This window comes from Mastomys coucha, unplaced genomic scaffold (genome assembly GCF_008632895.1).
Source record: "Mastomys coucha isolate ucsf_1 unplaced genomic scaffold, UCSF_Mcou_1 pScaffold16, whole genome shotgun sequence".
Classification (NCBI taxonomy): domain Eukaryota; kingdom Metazoa; phylum Chordata; class Mammalia; order Rodentia; family Muridae; genus Mastomys; species Mastomys coucha.
Genome location: NW_022196898.1, coordinates 42,972,087 through 42,986,235, shown reverse-complemented (window position 1 = coordinate 42,986,235; position 14,149 = coordinate 42,972,087). Strand labels below are relative to the sequence as shown.

The following is a 14,149-nucleotide window of genomic DNA, read 5'->3' as shown; positions in this document are numbered from 1 at the left end:
CCAGTTGTTTCTGTTTGGAGACAGGATATCACTAAGTTGCCCAGGCTGGCTTTGAACTTGCATTCTTACCTCAGGCTCCCGAGAAGTTGAGATTACAGGCCTTCACCGAGACCTACTTTTAAAAGGTAGGAGCTCAGGCTGTGAGATGGTATGGGCAGAAGCACACAAGGCCAAGATGACCATCTGAAGTTGATTCCTTGCACCTCCATGGTAAAAGGAAAGTACCAATTTCCACAAGATGTCACATACTCACACACTCAAAAATAAAGTATAATTTATAAAAACGTTAAGGGCTAGGGAGATGGCTCAGTGGTTAAGAGGACTGGCTGCTCTTCCAGAGGACCCACGGTTATTTCCCAACACCTACAGGGCTCTTAGCTACCTGTAACTCCAGTCCCAGGAAATCTGAAATCTTCTTCTATCCTCCAAGGACACCAGCCACACACCTGGTGCACAGACAGATATGTAGGCAATACACTTATGCACATAAAACTTTAAAAAAATTTTTTTTAAGCTCCAGGGGATAGAGAGGTGGCTCAGCAGTTAAAACTGTGTTCTGTGTTCTCCTCAATCATGACAATGAGTTCAGATCCCAGCATCCATGTAACAAGCTGCAACTCTACAGAAGCCTATACTCCCAGCTCTAAGCAGAGCAGACACAGAAAGATGGCTGGTGGGATTCCAGCCTAAGCAGTGTGAGATCCAGGATCCAGGGGAGGAACAGGCAAAGTGATAGAGAAGGACACCCTCCCCGACCTCCTCTCACATGCGTGACTGCACATACATGCTCGTACACACACAGTAAATAATATTCTGCCGGGCAGTGGTGGCGCACATCTTTAATCCCAGCACTTGGGAGGCAGAGGCAGGTAGATTTCTGAGTTCGAGGCCAGCCTGGTCTATAGAGTGAGTTCCAGGACAGCCAGGGCTACACAGAGAAACCCTGTCTCAAAAAAAACAAAACAAAACAACAAAACAAAACAAATAATAGCTTCTGGTGGAACCTGAGGCAAAAAAGTCATGTGACCACCCATTCCCCATCAGACTGTTCTAAAATATAGACACTTAGAAAAATAAAAGGTCGGGGAGCTGGCTAGGAGCATAAAACACTCATCCAAGCAAGAGGACCCAACTTTGAATTTCCAGGACACACAAAAGCTGGGCAGATGTAGTATCCACCTATAACCCCGGCACTCGGGAGAAATGGTCAGGGGAGTCCCTAGAATTAGTCTGGCTAGCTAAAGCTAGTGGAGTCAGTGAGCTGTGGGTTCAGTTGAGAGAGCCTGCCTCAGCAGATAGGGGAAGATATCCACTGCCAGCTTGGGCTTCTACAGGAATGTACATATGCTGACACACACACTCACACACACACACGCTCACACATGCTGACACACATACACACATGCTGACACACACACATATGCTCACACACACACATGCTCACACATGCTGACACACACAAATGCTGACACATGCTCACACACATACATGCTCACACACACATGCTCACACACACACACATGCTCACACACGCTCAGACATGCTGACACACATAAACAAATGCTGAAACACACACACACATTATCTTTAACACCTCCTCTCACTCTTTAAAGGGCAAAACAAAGGGCTTCCAGGGTATAAGGAATCTGGAATGGAGGCCGACCGTCACTCTTCACCCGAAAGCCCGCCCCCACACAAGAGGCTGGGCTTTTGGGCAAACCTGCTCCTTGGGAGGGGAGGTGGCAAAACCTGTTTGAAGATGAGGTTACCTCCCTTCCACACCTCCTACCTCCTTAGAAGCAAGAGCAACAGCTGCCACAGGAAAGTAAAGGGCTTGGGGGCTGGGACCACAGCCTCCCATCCTCCTCAAGTCCACAGAACACAGGACAACTTGGGAAGATGGGAACCAGGCAAGAAACAGGAAAGGAGACGTTAGAAGAAGGGTAAGTGAGGCCTGGGCCTGACTGGAGCCAGAGAGGGTGTTTCCTCCCAGCCAGGCCTTCCTGGCTTCCTCAAAGAACATGAGGAGAAGTTAGCAGAGAAGGGACTGGGTGGTTTGGGGCAGGAAGTGAATACAGCATGGAACCAATTCCACAGTTTAAAGAAAAGTTCTGTCTTATGTATAATAGATCCATTCTCACTCTCTCCCTCTCCCTCTCTCTCTCTTCCTCTCTCCCTTTCTCCCTCTCTCTCTCTCTCTCTCCCCAGTAACTCCCATCATCTACAATAGCCATTAGGAAACCCGGCCCAGAACCAAATGTATACCCTGGTTCTGCCTCCCAGTGAATCTCTCCTTTCTCCCTCTGTCCTTGTACCTGTCCCATATTTTCCAAGTACAGCAGAGGAAAGGCTGGGCTGACGAGGTGCGAGGTGCCGAGATGCTGTCTGCTACTGCTTTGCCCAAGGTTAATTGGGTCGGTCTGTCTGGGCTCCAGCCAGTCGGGATGTGGGATCCTTTCACTCCTCCACTGTAGGTGAAGCCACTAACATCGAGACAAATGGATTAGCTTGCTAGGCCGTCCCTCTGCTAAGCTCAGCAGCCGATGACCTGCTCTGCCAAGTGGGAAGGGAAAACGCCCGTACATGTAGATGGGGCCTCTGCGGCGTGTTCTTCACAGCAGTGGCTGCCACCTGATGTCTGGCTCCCTTAGGAGACTGTCTAGGTTGATTCATGGTCTTTTCTTCCGGACCATTGACTCTCAGGGCTCAGGAGAAGGCAGGAGCCTTGGAACCAGGAGCAGCCCTGAGACTTGGAGAGCTGGAGCTGAGGGAGGAGTGGCAAGATGAAGAGTTTCCTAGGTGAGGCTGAGAGCTGTTTGCCCCCAGGTGTGAGTCTCAGGTACCACATGGTGCCTCACTATCATCCTTTGCTCCAGTCCCAGGGGATCCGACACCTTCTGGGCACCAAAGAGCACCAGGCACATGTGTGGTGCACAGATAAAACATGTAGGCAAAATGCACCCGTAGACCTAAAACCAAACAACTTTATGGGAAATTGGGGCAAGAAGAGAAGCATGGTGGAGAAGAAGGCTGACAGAAGACAGCTGGCTGGGGGTCTGTGTCTAAGCCTCTGTTCAACCCCTCCCCTCTAGATTGCTTCCTGAGGAATCCAGCTCATCTGGAGACCCTGAAGACCCTCAGAGAGGCTCACAGGCAGGTAGGGAGAAGAAGGTGGATACTAGACCTGGGGTTTACTTCTGGTGCTGTTGTTAAGGTGAGGGTGTCGCCGTATAGTCTGTCTCTTTGCACCCCACTTTCTCCCTTTCCACTTGCCCTAGGTCACATCCCTTTCTCAAAATTCACAGGTATTATCTCATTTAAAATTTAATTTTAGCTACTGTTGGTGCTCGGTGGGTTTTGTTCATTTATTCGTTGGTTGGTTTGAAATAGTGTCTTTCTATGTATCCCTGGCTTGCCTGGAACTCATTTGTAGACTAGGCTAACTTTGAATCCACAGAGATCTCCCTCCTCTGCCTGCTGGGTTCTGGAATTAAAGGTTGAGCACCACTGTGCCTGTGGTATAATTGGGTTTCTTTGAGACTGACTCAACTTTCTAGACCAGGCTAGTCTCAAACTCATGTAGCCTGAGTTGGCCTCAAACTTGCACTTATCAGGACTGGAGAGATGGCTCAGCAGTTGATAAGTATTGGCTATTCTTACAGAGGACCTTGGTTTGATTCCCAGAACCCACATGGTAGCTTACAACCAAGCTTAACTCCAGTCCCAGGGCATCTGACACCCCCTTCTAGGCTCTGAGAGCATCTCATGTGGTTCATGTGGTACACAAATAACATACATACAAGAAATACCAATACACACACAAAAAAAGCAAGAGGACAAAACTTGCAGCTGTCCTCCTGCCTCTGCCTCCCAAATGCTGTAATTGCAGATGTGAGCCACCAAACCTGGCATCAAGGCTTCTGTCTATAGGAGTCTATGTGCATTTGTGTGTTTCTTTTGATACAGACTCATGTAGCCCAGGCTGCTCTATAACTCAATCTGTAGTCAAGATGGCCTTGAACTGTGATCCTCTAGTCTGTCTTCCTTTGTAGTCTTAGGATTACAGACATATGCCTCTATTCCACACAGGGATCTCAGATCACCATCCACTCACACTTTCTCCATCTGTGTATTTTCTTTCTCCTGTCTTCCAATCACAGGTACCCCCAGCAGTCTGGCCTTGTGTGGCCAGCGCCCTATGCGGAAGCGTCTTTCTGCCCCAGAATGGCAGCTGAGTCTGACTGAGGGCCCAGGAGAAAATAGAGCCTCTCCCACCCGCTCTGCGACCTCGTCTTCTGCCGGCAGCTTGGACCTGGAGGTGGATGAACTGGAGACACCTTCAGACTCCGAGCAGCTGGACAGCGGACATGAGTTTGAATGGGAAGGTGGGAGCCAAGCCAAGGGTGGGGCTGGGAGAAGTAGAAGCTGGTAGACAATGCAGCTCAAGGTGGGTGGATGGGGTGGGATGTCGGGCCAGCCAGGCAGGCAGCAGTGTTGGCTCAGTGGTTAAGAGCATGGCCGCTCTTCCAGAGGACCTGGATTTAAGAACCAGCACCCATATGGTTGCTGTCTAGCTCCCAGGGGATCTGATGCCCTCTTCTGACCTTCAAGGGCACCAGGCGTGCATGTGGTGCACATACATACACGCCAGCAAAGCATTCATACAACTTAAAATAATAAATGAATCTGAAAGAAAGGAGGAAAGAAAGAGAGAGAGAAAGAAGAAAGAGAAGAGGAGGTAGTAGCTGAGAGATTCACAGGCGACACAGATTTCCTCAAAGAGGAAAGGAGTAGCGTCCAGAGTGGGTAGGAGCCCAGCCAAGGACTGGAGGAGAAATGGATTAAGAAAAAGATCACAGGGCAGAAGAGGCGGCTCATCAGTGAAGAGCACTCACTGCTTTTCCAGATGACATGGCTTCCATCCCACATAGTGGATCAGAACCATCTGTAACTCCAGGTCCAGAAGATCTAACACCTTCTTTTGGCTTCCACAGTACCAGGCGTCCATGTGGTACTCAGACATACATTCAAGAAACACACGGGGCTGGAGAGATGGCTCAGTGGTTAAGAGCACTGACTGCTCTTCCGTAGGTCCTGAGTTCAAATCCCAGCAACCACATGGTGGTTCACAACCATCCATAATGAGATCTGATGCCCTCTTCTTGAGTGTCTGAAGACAGCTACAGTGTACTTACATATAATAAAAATAAATAAATCTTTAAAAAAAAGAAATATTCTAAAAACAAACACGCATACTACTACTACTACTAATAATAATAATAAAAGATAAAGAAAAGATCAAAGCTGCATGTGCTGGTTGAAGGCTTTAATCCCAGCATTTGAGAGGCAGAAGCAAGAGGGTCTCTGTGAGTGTGAGCCAGCCTGGTTCTACATAGTGAGACCTTGTCTCAAAAAATAAAATAAAAAAAAAGGCAAACAAACAAAAGACAAAAATAAATTGAGGCAAAAGAAAAAAAGAAAGGAAGGAAGGACAAGAGAAGAAAGAGGAAGAAAGAGAGTAAATGTCTGCTTCATGCTGCCCTGATCTAGCACTGAATTATTACTACTACTGTGTTTGGGACAGGGTGTCTCTTGTAACCCAGGCTGGTCTCAAACTCAAGATCCTCCTTTTCTTGGCCTCCCAAGTGCTGGGACTACGGCCAGAAGCCAGCCTGAAAGTCTGAGGTAATAAGGACAAGAAGCCGGTTGGGGGTGGCTGCATGCCTCTGATCCTGCTCTAAGGCTGAGGTAGGAAGATTGCCAAGAGGTCAAGGACAGTCTAGGTTACAAAAGGAGCTACAATGTGAAACCTTGTCTCCCAAACAAACTAAACAAACACAAGGTGCCCTAACCTAGGAAACACTGTTTAGTAGGAAGTAAGTACCTATAAATAATTGCAGCTGAAAGTCAGGCTCTCCATGTGGATGTTAGGGATTCTGAGAGGAGTCTGAGTCCAGCCAGGCCTGAATGCTAAGAGTCATGTTCATCAGGGTTACAGTGGGGGTGTTCCAGATAGATATAGCTATTCAGGCAATAGCATGGAATGTAGGGGAATTCAAAGCACAAAGCCTGACTATGTGAGAAGGGCTTGGGAGGCAGGGGAAGAATATCAAAAGATAGAGTTAACTCCACCAAAGTTGTCCTCTGACCCCCACATAGAACCGTCTGTGCACAATGATACTGAAACAACAGCTACAGCGACTGACTGGGTTACACTGGCAAAGTTCACATCAGGGTGGTCCTTGCTGCTACCCTAGGGGGTATAGACTTTTGTAGGCTAGACAGTGAGGACTAATACAAAGGTTTTAATCATGGGATGTCTGGTCACACTTAATGACAGTAGACTGAAAACAACTTGGGCTGATATCTCAGTTGGCAAACTGCTTGCCATACAAGCATGAGGACCTGAGTTACATCCCCACAACCCATGTTGTAAAAGCCAGAGCTGGACATGGTTGCTGGCCCACATCTTTAATCCCAGCACTCAGGAGGCAGACAGGTAGATCTCTGTGAGTTCCAGGCCAGCCTAGTCCTACATACTGAGTTCTAAGATGGCCAAGGCTAGAGACACTTGTCTCCAAAACACCAAACACACACACACACACACACACCCCAGGTGTGGGGAGGGAAGAGAGAGGAATTGTGGTGAGTGGGAAAAGGAGAGAGAGAGAGAAACAGAGAATCCTAAGGGCATAGTCTAGTGAAAGAGAAAGTTAAGAAGAGGCAGAAGAGACACAAGGAGTTGAATTAATTGGATAGACTGAGAGCCAGTGATAACATTGACACATGAGAGGTTAAAACAGCTGTACTACCACTCAGAAGGCAGAGGCAGAAGACTCAGGAGTTGGAGGCTACCCCGAGCCACACAGTGAGACCTCTCAAAAACCCAAGCAAACAAACAAAAGACTGGAGGAGCAAACTCTTGATCCAGGAGATGACAAGAACTGTGCCTTCTTCATTCCTTCCCTCCTGTGTTTTAGATGATTTGCCTCGGGCAGAGGGCCTGGGGGCCAGTGAGGCAGCTGAAAGGCTAGGCCGGGGATGTGTGTGTGACGTGGCTGGAGAAGACGGTCATCGCTGGAGAGTGTTTCGAACAGGACAACGAGAGCAGCGGGTGGACATGACCATCATCGAGCCCTATAAGAAAGTCTTATCTCATGGAGGTAACGGCAAAGGCATTCCAAGGGCAGAAGCCATGGCACTGTGTGGATGGGGGCCAGTGAGTGAAGGTGCTTGCCATGCATGCTGACAACCTGAGTTTGATCCCCAGAACTCATGGAGAGGTTTGAAGAGAGAATTGATCCACCAACGTTGTCCTCTGACCCCCACGTAGACCCCCATCTGTGCACATGCCTAATGATAAATGAAACAGCAGGTACAATGGCAGTGACAGTCATGTAGGGAGATGGCTCAGCAGAGGCAGCACTTGTTGCTCTACCAGAGCACTAGGGCTGGGTTCTCAGGGACCCACAGGACAGCTCACAACTGTAACAGCGTTCCAGGGGAATCTCGCAACTTCTGGTCCCCAGAGTCCACATCCACCCATGCAAGCAAAACAGCCAGACACAAAATATAATAAAAAGTCACCCAAACCCTCTGACAGTTTCACTAACGTGCCTTAGCTGGAGGCTCAGTTGTTGGGTCGTTTAGCGTTTGCTCTCAGACTTCCAAAGACCTTCTGTACCCTTCACCCTTAAACTGAAGTACTGCCTATTTACAGATCTGTAAACCGAGTCCATTTTCCTCATATTGGTCCTCAGGTTACCACGGCGATGGCCTCAATGCCGTCATCCTCTTTGCTTCCTGCTATCTACCCCGAAGCAGCATCCCCAACTACACTTACATCATGGAACACTTATTCAGGTGAGGTGGAAACCTGAAAGGGCTAAGTCGGGGTGGGGAGGGACAGGGAAGTAGAAAATGAAAGGTGTCATATTTATTTTTATTGTTATAATATTTTATAAATTTTAAGGAATATGACAAAAAAGATATTGTAGGTATTGAAGGGGGGTCTCTGGGAGGAGTGGGGGTGCAAAAGGGAAACAAGAATGTGATTTTTAATTCTACTTACTTATGTTTTTAAATGTTAACAAATTCAGATAAACTGTAATCATGTGACTTTTCTCATCATAATGCAATAAGTTTAAAAAAAAAAGAAAATGAAAGGTATCTCCACCAATGCAATAAATCATATACCCCAGCATATACCTTCCCTACAATGTTGTCCCCAGGTATATGGTGGGGACTTTGGAGCTGCTGGTAGCTGAAAACTATCTGCTTGTTCACTTGAGTGGAGGTACCAGCAGGGCCCAAGTGCCCCCTCTGAGCTGGATACGGCAGTGTTACCGTACCTTGGACAGGAGGTGAGACCCAAGGACAAGAGGGCCACAACTCTCTAACATTTCTTCCATTTCTCTATTTTTCCTTTGTGGCTTTCTTTTCTTTTCTTTTCTTTTCTTTACTTTTCTTTTCTGAGACTGACTTGCTGTGTAGCCCATGTTGTCCTCTTACCTCAGCCTCCTGAGTACTAGGATCACTGACCTGAGCCATCATGCCCACTTCCCTTTAAACGTGTCTCCTGTTGTATTCTCTATGGTCAGGGACATCTCGCCCTTATGATTTACAAGCTACATTTTGGTTAGCTCACAGCTTTTCTCATGAATCGACATGGCATGTTGCCTGGTGTGTGGAGCCACTCTTTTTTCTCTAAGTCTTACCACTTGCTTTCCACATCTCCACTGCTCTTTCTTCCCTCATCCCTGACATAGAAATCATTCCCCACTCCTGTGACTTCTCCCATCATGTAATTCAGACTGGCCTTGAACTACTAGCTGAATGTAACCTTCCACTCCTGGTTTTTCTGTCCCTCCCACTCCCCAGTGCTTAGATCACGTGCCATCACCATGCCTGGCTTGTCCCATCTCACCCTTGCTTCCTTTTCTTCTTGCACCTTTTCCATTTCCTCTTTGCTGATTTTTTCCCCACTTAAGAGCATTGTTGTTTCTGGTTTGGGGGAGGGGGTTATTTTGTTTTATATAGGAGCTCATGTAGCCTAGGTTTGCTTCAGAATCAGAGTGTAGCCCCAGTTAAGTCTTACACCCCTGATCCTCTTGCCTCTGTGGGGATCACCTGCACCGTCACACCTAGCTTCCTCTTGGAGTTTTATGTAGCCTGAGCTACATAGTGGAAGAGATGGAGAAGTTTGCAAAAGCAATTTAAGTGGGCTGGAGGGAAATGGGTTGCAAAACCTGAAGTACTCTTAAAGGAGCACTCCCTAAACATGGATTATAGAAGGCTGAATAAATTGGGAAGAGCTCAAGACATGGTGATTAGGCACAGCTGCCAGAGGAGTTGGGAAAAAGATACACCAAGGCACCGGCAGCGCCCGTTCCTCCTGGAAAAATGTAGAACAGGGACCTTATGATCGTATTGGACTCTTCCCAGGCTTCGGAAAAACCTTCGAGCCCTGGTGGTCGTCCACGCTACGTGGTATGTGAAGGCCTTCCTGGCACTGGTTCGGCCCTTCATCAGGTACTAGTTCAAGGCACAAGGACATGCCTTCAACTGTTTTCACTATCAAGGTTGCGTTGGTCTTACCCAGCCCTCTTTCTGCTTGCTCTGGTTCCCTATGTGAGGTCCTCCAGGATCACTCTTCTAATACAAAGTGGGATTGGTCTATTCTCTCTTCAGTTCCAAGTTCACACGAAAGATCCGATTTCTGGACAGCCTTGGGGAGCTGGCCCAGCTCATCTCGCTAGAGCAAGTGCACATACCTGAAGTTGTCAGACAGTGAGTCCTTCGCATGAGGATGCTGGTTTGGGAGGGGTTGTCTAAAGCCAATCATGTTTCTTAATGTCTCTGGGGAGATGATACAAAGAACCAAGACACACAAGCCCTGCTCTTAGTTGTGTCCGTGGGAAAACTACAGACACCTAGAGAAGGAAGGAAGGACATGAAGGGTCGCCAGTGAGATGAGTCAGTAAAGGAATCTAGTCTCCAGAACCTCTGTGGTGGAATAAGGCCATGGCAGTTGTGTGTGCATTCACAAGTAAATGGAAACAGAATTTAAAGGACAGAAGAAAATGTCATGGAAGAGATGCTGAGGTAGGGAGCACCAAAGAATAATCCCAACTCAGAAAGTCTGTGTTGTACTTATGTTCTTATGTGCCTTGTGTACTATGAAGAGGCAAGCCAGCAGGGGGAGGGGGAGAGAGAAAATCCAATGGGGAACATGTTAGGAAGTAAAGGATGGGAAGTGATTCAAGTACTCCATTTTCTAGCTCCTCCAATTCACCTTGCTTCATTCCCCTTATCCCTCTAGGCTGGACCAGGATCTTCATGGCTCGAGGGGCACCTAACACAAAGCTGGGCAGAGGGGCTAGGGTCAGGCAAAGATGATGATGGGTCCGCATGATGGAGCTCTGTATCATCTCATCCTGAACGCCAGTTCCACTGGATCCTCGCTTCTCAGCATGCTATCCACTTCTGGACACTTGCCTTCAAGCTGGGATTTAAGGGTGGGGCACCCCATAATGGGGTGGAAGGCTTTGTGGCATTGGAAGCGTAAGGCTCTTAGTTTTAATTCTGCTTTAGTTGTAAGATATGTGGGTCTCATTTTCTTTCTCTGTAATCAAAACTACTGAGATCCTTCCCAGTTTAGTTGTCTTAGCAGTCTTTGTGGGGAGGTGGATGGAAGGTAAAGAGGGCTTAACCAGCAGCCACACACAGCCAGCCTGTCTGCCGGGAGCCCTGGAGCCAGCTTGCAAAATCTTGAAAAGCCAACCTCTTCTTAGTAGTCAGCTGCCTGTGATCCTGAGAACTGCTGTCAAAACCTGTGTTTTCACTCTCAGTAAATTCAGACCTGTGGCCTTTAATAAACTGTGATGAGAGATTTAAGTCTGTGCCTAGGAAACCAACAAATTCCCCTCAAGCCCCTTACATCACAATCTTTCTGATTCCTGCCCAGAATTCTTGCTTACCAGGGTTCCTCAGGACTTTTAGCTCAGCCCCTGGGGCTGCTGGCCCTGTGCAGTAAGAGCACTCAGGGGAGGGGCGAGGCACGTGCCTCTGAGCACCCTCCTGGTCGGTTCAAACGACACCTGGCGGGTTGGTGGAGAGCGGAAGGGAGGGAGAGAAGGTAGGAGCCTGGGCCTACCTCTCGACCTTAAGACTCCCAGCCCCATGGTCCCCGCCGCCTGCACGCTGCTCTGGGCCCTGCTGTTAAGTCTGGAGTCTCGGGCGGCGGGGGCCGAAGACCAAACGTCTATCTCGACCGCTACCACGTCTGCGATGCAGCGGATCAGCTTCCGCTTTGGGGGCCCAGCCCGCAGCCTCCGGAGCACCAACCCCACCGCCCGAAGCACTATATACCGGAAGCAGAGGATAACCCTGGAGGATGAAAATGATGCCCTGGCCACTGCTGACCGCCTGGCCGTCCCGGCAGCCGCTGAGCTCCTGTCCACCGTGACAGGCTATAGCCGGTCATCAGCGCACAACCCCAGTGACTGGGCAGATGGCTCCTTGGAAGAGGGGGTGGTTGATACCAGAAAACCCACCACCGGCCCTGTAAGTTTCTTTCCGACCACCAATACTGTGGGAAGTAACGGCTCTACCGGGAGGTTTCTAGCCAATAGCCAGGAGCGAGAGATTAGGCTGACCACTGACGTGCGGTCCCTCAGTTCAAAGTCTACTGTGGACCTGCCTTCCGAATCCACCCTGCAACGGTGGTCGACACCTGGGTCCACCCCATCCCTGTGGGTAAAACCCTCATTCACAGCCATGCCATCTCCTGAGGATCTGCGGGTGGTACTGATGCCTTGGGGCCCATGGCATTGCCACTGTAAGTCAGGCACTATGAGTAGGAGCCGGGCTGGAAAGCTGCATGGTCTTTCTGGGCGCCTTCGAGTTGGGGCACTGAACGAACTCCGCACAGAGCACCGGCCTTGCACCTACCAGTTGTGCGCTTGCAACAAGCACCTGGAGGAGTGCCCTCTGGACTCTAGCCTCTGTACTGACCCTAGCTGCAGCTCTCACGCTCCCTTTCAGAGCAGCACCACTTCTCTGGTTCCTGTCCACCTGAGACGCAGACCCATCCTCCCACCCACTAGCCCGAGCCCCAGCCCAGCTCTTGCCTTTTGGAAACGTGTCAGGATTGGCCTGGAGGATATCTGGAATAGCCTTTCTTCAGTGTTCACAGAGACGCAACCAGTAAGTTTTACTGATGAGCTGGGGCCTTTCTTGATGAATCTAAAAAAAAGTCTCCATGTCCCAAATCTTGCTGCTAACACAGCCATTGTTCTTGCAAGAGTGACTGACTAACTGATCAGTCACTGAGTCTTACTGCACTGCTTAGTCTAGACTTGGCCCGTTTTCGGGTTTGTTTGGTGTGTATGGGGTACACACGCACATGCTACTGAGTGAGGCCTGAGCCCTTAACTTACATATGGTAGGCAGTGTTCTACCACTGAACTGGATGGCCAGCCAGCTTACTTCCCTCCCCCACCGCACCCCACCCCTAGCCCCCATTATGTTTTGTTTTGATCGAGTTCTACTATGTTGTCTAGGCTGGCCCATAACTCCTGGGTTGAGGTGATTCTCCCAACACCTCGACATTCAGTAGAGTGGGAGGCTCGGCTGCCTGTTTGTTTTCTTTTTGAGACTGTGTGTTTGAGACAGAATCTATGTCCCGGCTGTCCTGGAACTCACTAGGTAGACCATGCTGGCCTTGAACTCTGATCCTCCTGCCTCTGCTGGGATTAAAGGTTTATACCACTGCATCTGTCTGCTTTTACATTTTTTTGTGCATGTGTGGAGGTCACAGGCAACTTGTGAGAGACAGTTCTTTCATCCCACCATGTGGTTTCCAGGGATCAAATTCAGATTGTCAGGCTTGGAGCCATCTCACTAGCCGGAACGTCTCAAGGATGGTGTTGAGCTTGCTGTGTAGCCAAGGATGCCATCACTTCTATAAGGGCCAGGATAAGGGGCGTGTATCACCAAGTCTTGTCATTTCTTAAACAAATGCCATGTCTCATTGGTCATCCGATTATTACAGACCAAATAAATAGGAGTTCTTTACTTTTTTTCTAGAGTTTTGAGTTTTGGTAAGTAGCCCTGGCTGCTCTTAAATCAACAACTTTCCTACCATGTTTGGCTGTAAAGACAACGGACATAGGACATATTAACAAGTTAATGGCCGGATGATGGTGGCCCATGCCTATAACCTCAGCACTTGGGAGGCAGAGACAGGTGGATTTCTGAGTTTGAGGCTAGCCTGGTCTACAGAGTAAGTTCCAGGACAGCCAGGGTTACACAGAGAAACCCTGTCTCGGAAAAAACAAACAAAAACAAACAAACAAAACCAACAACAACAACAAAAAAAACAAGTTAATGATCAAGAGAGTTTTTAAAAATTGTTAAGAGTTTTTTGGGTTTTTTTTTTTCCTTCATTTATGTCTGTGTACCTGGTGCCCATGGAAGCCAGAAAAGGGAGTTGGATTCCCTGGAACTGTTGTTAGAGATGGTGTGAGTCATCATGTGGCTGCTGGAAACTGAACCCAGGTCCTCTAGAAGAGCAGCCAGTGCTCTTACCGGCTGAGTCATCTCTCCAGTTCTGATTAGTAAACAACTTATTCTTTGTAGCAGTAGCAGCCAATGTCTGAGGCCTCATTCCAGATATAGCACTTGGCTCTGTCCTCATCTTATAGGGTCTTACCCTGTGACAGATGACAGAACAGTTTTACAAGCTAGCAGGGCTGGAGGTGTAGTGGGCTTCCCTAATGCATGCACAAGGCACTAGGTTCAAACCCCTATCACTTAAGGAGGAAAGCAGTGATAGAGCCACACAACTGAAACCAGTTGTGCACCAGTACCCATGTGCCCAAAAGACTGACCTTCCGGGACTCTACCCACCAACTTGAAACTTCACAAATAAGTCCAGTGTGGTACTACACACCTTTAGTCCCAGCACTTTGGAGGCAGAGACAGGTGGGTATTCATAAATTGAAGGCCAGCCTGGTCTATATCATAAGTTCTAGGCCAGGCAGAGCTACATAGCAAGACCCTGTCTCAAACAAACATACAAAGTTACTATAGGTTCAGACAGACTCCACAAAGTAGTGTCATTTGCTAGGGATGACTGGGGGCGGGG

The 14,149-nt window shown here is 48.6% G+C and overlaps 2 protein-coding genes across 10 annotated transcripts in view; both read left to right on the top strand.

The window, feature by feature from the left end:
* LOC116093401 (bcl-2/adenovirus E1B 19 kDa-interacting protein 2-like protein) overlaps nt 1–10,654 on the top strand; it is a 42,640-nt gene extending 31,986 nt beyond the window's left edge. For all 9 annotated transcript variants that reach the window (XM_031374794.1, XM_031374793.1, XM_031374791.1 and 6 more), the window contains 10 exons: nt 1,798–1,943; nt 2,704–2,799; nt 3,093–3,157; nt 4,161–4,385; nt 6,981–7,163; nt 7,761–7,863; nt 8,232–8,363; nt 9,445–9,531; nt 9,691–9,789; nt 10,322–10,654. In XM_031374794.1, coding sequence (XP_031230654.1) covers nt 1,798–1,943; nt 2,704–2,799; nt 3,093–3,157; nt 4,161–4,385; nt 6,981–7,163; nt 7,761–7,863; nt 8,232–8,363; nt 9,445–9,531; nt 9,691–9,789; nt 10,322–10,358 — 1,173 coding nt within the window. In that variant the 3' untranslated portion in view covers nt 10,359–10,654. The remainder of the gene's footprint in view (nt 1–1,797; nt 1,944–2,703; nt 2,800–3,092; nt 3,158–4,160; nt 4,386–6,980; nt 7,164–7,760; nt 7,864–8,231; nt 8,364–9,444; nt 9,532–9,690; nt 9,790–10,321) is intronic.
* Nucleotides 10,655–10,968: 314 nt separating this feature from the next.
* Nucleotides 10,969–14,149, top strand: part of CUNH1orf56 (chromosome unknown C1orf56 homolog) — a 3,982-nt gene continuing 801 nt past the window's right edge. The window contains exon 1 of the mRNA XM_031374798.1: nt 10,969–12,207. Coding sequence (XP_031230658.1) covers nt 11,182–12,207 — 1,026 coding nt within the window. The 5' untranslated portion in view covers nt 10,969–11,181. The remainder of the gene's footprint in view (nt 12,208–14,149) is intronic.